The following is an 8258-nucleotide window of genomic DNA, read 5'->3' on the forward strand; positions in this document are numbered from 1 at the left end:
AATCAAAGATGAATTTTATGGAAAAAATCGTTATTTTCCAATCTTTGAGGCTCTTGGGGCACCATTTCCACTTATCCAATTGAACTAAAATTTTACACAGATTATTTTTTTAGTAAAATGAACCGATCTGGGGGGTGCCGTCAACCGATTTTACGAAAAAAAAATTGCCCATTACCTTAATGGCACCCTAATGTAGCATGTTTTAATACATTTTATCTTTATAAACGTACTAACTATAGTCTAACTATAGAAAAAGTAAAAAGTAATTCCTTAAAAAGTTGATTCCAATTAGTAAAAAAAAATTTTAAATAAATATTTTTACAATTTTGGTACTTGCCACATTGGTTGTAAATACACTTGCGTGATTGCCACACCTAATAATGGCGGACTTTATTGAATTTCGGTATTTTTGATGAGATGAACAATTATTAATTAAACACTACATGTGGTAGTTGGTATATATCAACGATTCCCATGAGTAAAATCATTATTATTATTGCTTCATTGTTAACCAATTATTTACAAATACTGAAATTATACAAAACAATTATGTATTGTTTAATTTTTATTTTTAAAAATAAAAAAATTTAATGAATTTGTTTGTTTCGTAATTTAAATTAAAAATAATTAAAAAATTCATTTATTATGTAAATAATGTTCTAATGATATTCTTCAATTTCAAGGGATATTTTATTTTAAGTGGCTTAATAACCAATTACATACTTAATATGTAATTGACGTAATTAAAGATTCCTTTAGTTTAGCACGAAGTTAATTGATGTTAAACATAATTATAGATTTTTTTGTCTAGACATAAACATCTTAAATGGTTTTCAACAATAAATGTTCTTGTGATAAGTTTTGGAATTCGGCCTTCAAAACATCATCAAGCAGGTGATACTAGGACAATAGACTTCATTATTGAACAAGATGTAAAGATGAAGACAATAATGAATTTAAGCAGGTGTTAATTTAAAATTGATGTCATACGATATAGTCGTACAAATTGCTAAATATTTATCGCAAAGTTCTTGAATTTGATAATTATAATGATTGTGTACTCTACTTGCTGCAATCTCCGAAGCTGAATTTACAATATGTGCTTACAGTCGTAATAGGTATATAATAATAAAATATTCGTACGCAGTTAGTATATATTGAAGAACCCGATAAGGTAAGCTTATGTTTTTATAGGTGTCTACTTCAAGGCAAATTAGTATCTCAGTTGTTCAGTTTATAGAACGATTAAACATTTTTGTTCATATATTCTGTGACCTGATGTTGAGGCATTTATTTATAAATAATACATACGAATATGGACCATATAAAATTATTTTTATAGTTTGTTATCTTGATATGGTTGTCATACAATATTTTGTTGCAAATAAATATTTTAAAAATAAAACTTATGGTTTTTGATATATTAAATTATATACAAATTTTTTATGTAAAAAGCTTTTATGTTTTTCCATCTATTAGATAGATTAAAATAAGTATTTAAATATTTTTATTGTTTGAATTTATTGTTCTTATTATGAAAATAATTGTTTAAAATTTTAATTTTATTATTAAGTTCCTAATTTTAATAAGAACCTAATAGTTCTGGCTAGTCAGTTAGAAAAAGAGCCATATCGGATGGAGTAGAGTTTTTTCATCATCCGTAGAGCCACAATACTGATAAAAGTCAGGGTTGAAGTAGTTGAAGTAAATATTGGAGAGCAACATGTCTGCTTTGTCAAGTTCATCTGTTTTAAATCGATAAGCCTAGACAACTCATTAAAATAATTCTGGTGTTCTCGAACTTAAAGACACGTTGGTGTTCAGCTGTTTATTCCTCAACTATACAAACTTAAGTGTGTACAAAAATTTGTTTACATTTTGATTTTGTTATCCTTACTAGCCTTTGAGGAATAGCATTTTACAAGAAAGTATAAACTGTAGTGAGAAATAGGTTTTTTTTTGCGTTTACACCTAATTTTTGAGGAATCGACCCCTAGGACTACCTTGCTGCTTATTCTTTGCATCTATCTGAAAGATACTATAATTGTGAGGTAGTCGAAACGAGACGTTAAGATTTAAAAAAAATATCACTGCCGATTATGTCATTTATTTTCGAGGTTTCAGTGTGAATTTCAATCCTATTAGCAGGTAATACTCTAATTATACAATCCTCGTTATTGTGTCTTGAAGAGTTTTTTTTATAACATTTCAACTTCCATCTTTACCAACAGTATAGAACTTTTCAAGCAAACTTATTTTGTTGCAGATCACAAAATACCAATTATATGATTAATTGGTACATTCTTGAATAAATCTGCTTTACAACTATCCGACTCTGTTCAAAGACTTTTGTATAATTCTTAGTCAAATTCTCAAAACCAAATATATGATATATGATTTACATAATATATAAAACGGTATATTTTTAAGAAAAATAAGTTAATTTGTTTTTTAAAGCATCATTCAATATTTTACTATAATTTTATCTTAAGACAGTGGTGTATCCGGGAGTGAGAAAAGGAATTCTAGACAGTTAAGCGTGAAAAACGATTTCACTATAAGAGTGACAGTGACGAAAATATAGAGAAATCTGGAATAGAAATATGAAAAGCAAGTCAAGACTTTCTTGAATTACCATTGCGAAAGTGAAATGATGTGGTTTTTAATTATATTAATGGTTAAAATTTACAATAAATATACAAGTTGTATTTCAAAATAAATAGAATTTTGGGGACGTTCCAGATGGGTAAAACCTTTAAAAATTTCGTTTGGAGAAGTTAAAAGCGACGACAATCTTGATATGATTTTACGATCATTGCATGTGTGGCATTCTCCATACGGAGTTCTTACCACAAGCCCAAATTATGAACAAGTAAATTTATCTTAACGATTTGAAATATTTAACACATTGTATTTGTCGTATTTGACCAAATATTGCGCAGAAGAAATTTGGTGTTAGTTTCATGATTATGTGCCATCTCATTGATCAACAAATATGACTGGTTTTTCGCCTAATAATCACCTTTTCGGAAAAATGTGTTTGCTTATAATTATGGACGCATAATTATGGAGGACTTCTTGCGGGGGCACGAACGATATTTCGGCCTGTGATTTAAGATACTTATCTAACATGCTTTCAGATTGTCAAGCTGTCTTGTCTCGTGGAATCAGATGTGAATTATTAGGAATAACATAAATAGTTTGTGCGAAACAAAAGTTTTTTTGTTCTTAAAAAGTTCAGTTTTCTTTTCAAAAGTTTGCTTTGTAATACTCGTATTTATTACTTTTTTTAATTGAGCGACAAAAGAGATCTACTTTCTTCTTACTACGAAACTACTAGTACACTATTTTGAAATGGTAATAGGTAAAATATAAAAGCATTTTATACATATGTGAATATATGTGTGTGAGTATCGTCCTCGAAGATCTTTATTTAAAAGTTGATTTTAATTTAATCATCTTATGGACTAAATTTTGTATAGAGATATATTTCATTTTATTATTTCATTGTTACATTTATGAATATAAACATTAAAGAAGTGATTTATGGTGAGGGAATTAATCAGTCCAAAAATTTATATTTGGATTAACTGATCATATAGCTGTCATCCCTGGGGTTTGGGAACATTATTGCTTTAATTGCCAGTATATAATTTCTTGGCTTTAAGTATCAAGAATTGAGGTCTGAATTGAGGATTTACTGACGATATAGCTGGCATCATTGGGCTTTCTGAACATTATTGCTTTAATTGCCAGTATAAAATTTTTTGGCTTCAAGTGTTAAGAATTGAGGTCTGTCAAATTTGAACCGTGGACTGTCGTTACACAACTAATTTGCGTCATTTAAATTTCAAGCTTTGTTAATTTTTTAATAATTAAATTTATTTGTAAACAACAATTGCATTTACTGTACTCTTTATAGAATTTTAATTAACGATTGTAAATTTTTTTCTTTAAAATTTATATATATAATAAAACTTTTCCACTATTTGAAGTTGGATTTCTTGTCATGGAACACAAAGGTTTTGATTACTAAGATTCAATGAATAATTCCTTACCGGAATATTTTTGAAATCATTGTTTATGGTTTCATAAGTTTGTAAATTAATATATTTAACATTTTAATATGATTTTATTAGAATTTAATTTTCATTTTTAAAAAAAATCATTATATTATAGTTATTAGCTATATTATGAATGATATCGCTTATTACCAACGATGTCTATTATATGATTAAGGTAAATACATCCATATTTACAGTAATAACTAATATTATAAATACTAAATTTAATTGTTATTATATTAATTGCAGAAATATATATTTATTTTGAACTATCAATTTGTATCTAAAATTATTGTTAAGAACTTATTCATTATATTAAATTTAATATCTTATATCTAATACTGCTTGAGAGTTCAGCGCGTGGTTAGGTGTTGAAGCGCAAAGGAAGTTAACCATTAGTGAATGGTAATGTGAACCTACAGCTGTGAGTTAGCCAAAGAATGTTGTCTTTTTGTTGGCATAACTGCCACTTATATAACCTGAAGGTCGTGTTGTATGTTGCAGTTCTCTTCGATGTGTTAAAACAAGTGTCAAGATTTTCAGTTGAATATGCAAGACTTTACTTGACTCGCTACAAACTTGATTTGTTGCAATGTCTTGCAATTAAAAAAATCGAAGTAATGAATTTCAATGAAAACAATCCAAAGTGACTCATTTGGCTGCTGTTTGGTAAATGCGCAAATAATCTGAGTAAACTAATAGAGAGTTTTTTTTAAAAATATGAGAATCATTATTTACCTAAACATGTGCAATATTTTTTATGAAATATTTTATAAAAACAGTTTTTATTATATAAATTCTTTTCAAACGTGTTTTATTATCTGAAGAAAATAAGTTCCATGGTTTATATATGGATAAATCGTTGCAGTTTTTAAAGTAAAGTTGCTTATAAATTTCATTTTGATTTAATTTTAATAGTAGGTTATACAAGCAGAAATACTATATAAAATATATAATTGAAATAATTACAAAGCGGCAAATACAAATACTTTGTCTCCATATATAACTGTTATACTTTCAGCTGTACTTCTATCAGGAATTTATGGTTTCTATATAGCTTTTTCAGTTCTTTCTGGGTCATGTTATTGAAATTATGTTATCAAAAAATTATTCCCTTTTCTTGCACTATAAACACTTTCATAAAAATTTTTCGGATATTAGACGTAATCGATCTGTGATCTATAATTTGTTGGTAATGTTGTTATCTTATATGTGATTTTGTTGAATTGTAAGTTAGTATAAATATGAAGCCATGGTTCCTAATTATTAAGGCCAAAGCCTTCATTTGTGTATCAAGGGAAAAAGATTGTGTTAGGACGAAGGACGAAGAGGCTGTATGTTATGAATCCTTTGTTTTTTCCCATAAATATGTAATCTAGGCATCTAGACACACCTTCTTCATAAGAGGCACAACTCGAAATCTCTATATTTTGAGTTAATGTATGAAATTTGCTTTTAGTTTACCTGTCTACCAACACGTAAAATTCCACTTTATTTTTATTATTGCAAATTGTCGAAAAAGACAATTATATCTCTTTTGTTGTTAGGAATGACGCTACGCTGCAAAACATTTTTCACGTTTTTTGAAAATTGACGAATTTCGAGTTGCGCATCTTTTGAAGAGGGTGTGCGACATGTTATGAAAATGGATAAGGATAGATAATCAGATTGCCTATCCAAAGAAAGCGTCAGCTAATATTCGAAAGTCAAATACTGATGTAGATCGATGAATTAAGAATGACAGTTATGAGTACACAACGTGAGAACGACAGCAATAAAGAAGGAAAGGCAATAAAGGAGAAGAAGTTATGCAATCTATAAAAACGAAAGTTTTATGTATTTAAGATCATCACACAAAAATTACTAGATCTATTTTGAAAATATTTAAAAATGTATCAGTTTGAAACAGTTTTTGATATAACAAGAATTGCACATATTTAGGGAAGAAAGAAAAAGAACTTTTTTATTAAAAGTAATTTTCAAATATTTGGGCATTTAAAAATTTGTACTGGAGAGCTACTAATAACTAAAGTGGATGCAACACAGTACCAATACACTCTCTAATAACTTTTGTCGGAGTTGTGCATCTTCAGATTCAAAGAAAACTTATTCTATTTATTTGCCAGTGCTAAACTTTTGAGAAAATTCTTCAGACTTAAATCACAATACTTATTTAACCCAATTTGGACCAAATTCATACTATTGAGCTGTTTTAACTAAAGCGGATGCAACTAAGTACCAGTACACTCTCTAATAACTTTTGTTAGATTCATGGATCTTCAGATTCAAAGAAAGCCGTCATCGTTTAAAATTAGAGCAATAGTCAAGTTTAGATTTATCAGATTGGTGTCCTTTTACTTGAATGGCTTAGTTCCAAATTTTCAAAGGGACGTTGTTTGTGAACAAGATGGTTAGGGTATCTTCAAGTCTGGTGTCTCATCCATTCACAAATGATCAATTTTTGAGCTTGAGTAAACTTTGATGTTACACTAATCTAATCTTTGGTGCTACACTAATCTAATCTAACTTAGGTGACTGCATAAGATTTATCTATGATGTATGAAATCTGAATCAACAATTTAAAAAGGGTTTACAGTCAAATATATTATATTTATTAAAATTTATTGATATTGTGTTTAATCAGTACTAACTTTGTAGGTGGTTCTAAACCCTAAGATGGTACTAATATTAATAGTAGCAAATATATTATATTTATTAAATTTTATTGATACGGTGTTTGATCAGTACTAACTTTAACCGCAATTGTCTAAAACTTTATCAAGTTTGTTGGGTTAGTTATTATTATGAATATAGAAAAAGCATGAAAATTCTTATTTGGAGTTCAGAGAAGTTGTAGGTGGTACTAATACTAATCAATTGATGTACATAAGAACTCTCTTACCTCAGTGGTGTAAACAGAGATAGCAGAGCATGTTTTCAGAATGAATTTTCAGTTAGCCTTAAAATAATATATTTTACTAAAAATATGAGCAATAATGTATATTAAACTTGAAGAAGTTTAACTTTAAAGAATTTTCTTCGCATTTTTAATTACGAATTAAAATAATATCTAATATTTTTTGGGCCATTGAATGAAAATTGCGCTAAAACATTTCAATTTAATTCGACGATTTAATAATGATTCAAAAGTCTCAAGCTGATACTGGAATCGCTAGTACTCGCATGTTGTAACATAATTTTTTACCGAATTCATTAGAAGGTCAAAAGCCTTTGTTTTGTTTTTGTTAGCGCCAGCGACTTTTAAAGCTATAAATAGAAAAATATGCAACTTTGTTTCGTGTAAAAAAAAACAAGATACGAAATATTTTATCTTTATCTTAATGGTGAGCAATCCAATGACCATATTGTTCATATCTTTCTCGTACAAATTATTCACTCGAATGATTTATTATAAAATCTTGGCTTTGTTATATTTTGTATGCATGAAATCAAAACGAGAAAAAGGTTCAAGAGATAAAATAATTACTTAAATGTATCTTTTACCGTTGCAATATTTAGGAAAATAATACAAATATTTCTGTTTGTTGTCTTTAAAAGATACCCAAAACTGTTTTCAATCTTAAAATAAAATAAAACTAAACAATAAATCTGAAAAAAATGGAAATGAGACAAAAGCAGAAACAACGTTTAAAGTATTTTTATTTAAGAATTGGAAATATTTATTTAAATCAAAACAAAAGATTTACGAAGGAACTGTAAATTTTACAAAAGAAAATTGGTATTTAAAGCTTCTACATTTATGTTGTAAATTATTACAAATTTTAACGTATGGATGTTTTTATATTTCTTGTTTATTTTTATTTCATTCATATTGTAATTGAATGAGATAACATATCAATATTAAACATGTTCTTATATATGTTAATTCTATTCTTCAAATAATATATTTCTTTTTATTTCACAAAAAAATCCAAGAATACTATACAATGCTATACTTATTACTCCTAGTTGGTATTGTCCTATACGCTTAATGAGATTTTCTGGTAATTATTTGTTGTACTTACTTTCCTGGTTTTAGTGAATGAGAACTAATATATTTAAATACATTATTAGCCACGAAATTATAACATGTATGTCAGTGACGACGCGTGCTCTATCTGGAAGGGTGTGCGGCCCTTCTTTAATGCTGTTTTTACATGTACCACTTAAATTAAAATATATGAGATGTTTTAT

At 27.7% G+C, this 8258-nt stretch overlaps 1 protein-coding gene across 1 annotated transcript in view; it reads left to right on the forward strand.

Annotated features, from left to right (window-relative positions):
• The first annotated feature begins 2800 nt into the window (after window positions 1-2800).
• LOC119666462 (glutaredoxin domain-containing cysteine-rich protein CG31559-like) overlaps window positions 2801-8258 on the forward strand; it is a 24320-nt gene continuing 18862 nt past the window's right edge. The window contains exon 1 of the mRNA XM_038075739.1: window positions 2801-2872. Within this exon, the coding sequence (XP_037931667.1) occupies window positions 2801-2872 (72 nt within the window). The remainder of the gene's footprint in view (window positions 2873-8258) is intronic.

The sequence above is a fragment of the Teleopsis dalmanni genome, chromosome 1 (assembly GCF_002237135.1).
Source record: "Teleopsis dalmanni isolate 2A chromosome 1, ASM223713v2, whole genome shotgun sequence".
Lineage (NCBI taxonomy): Eukaryota > Metazoa > Arthropoda > Insecta > Diptera > Diopsidae > Teleopsis > Teleopsis dalmanni.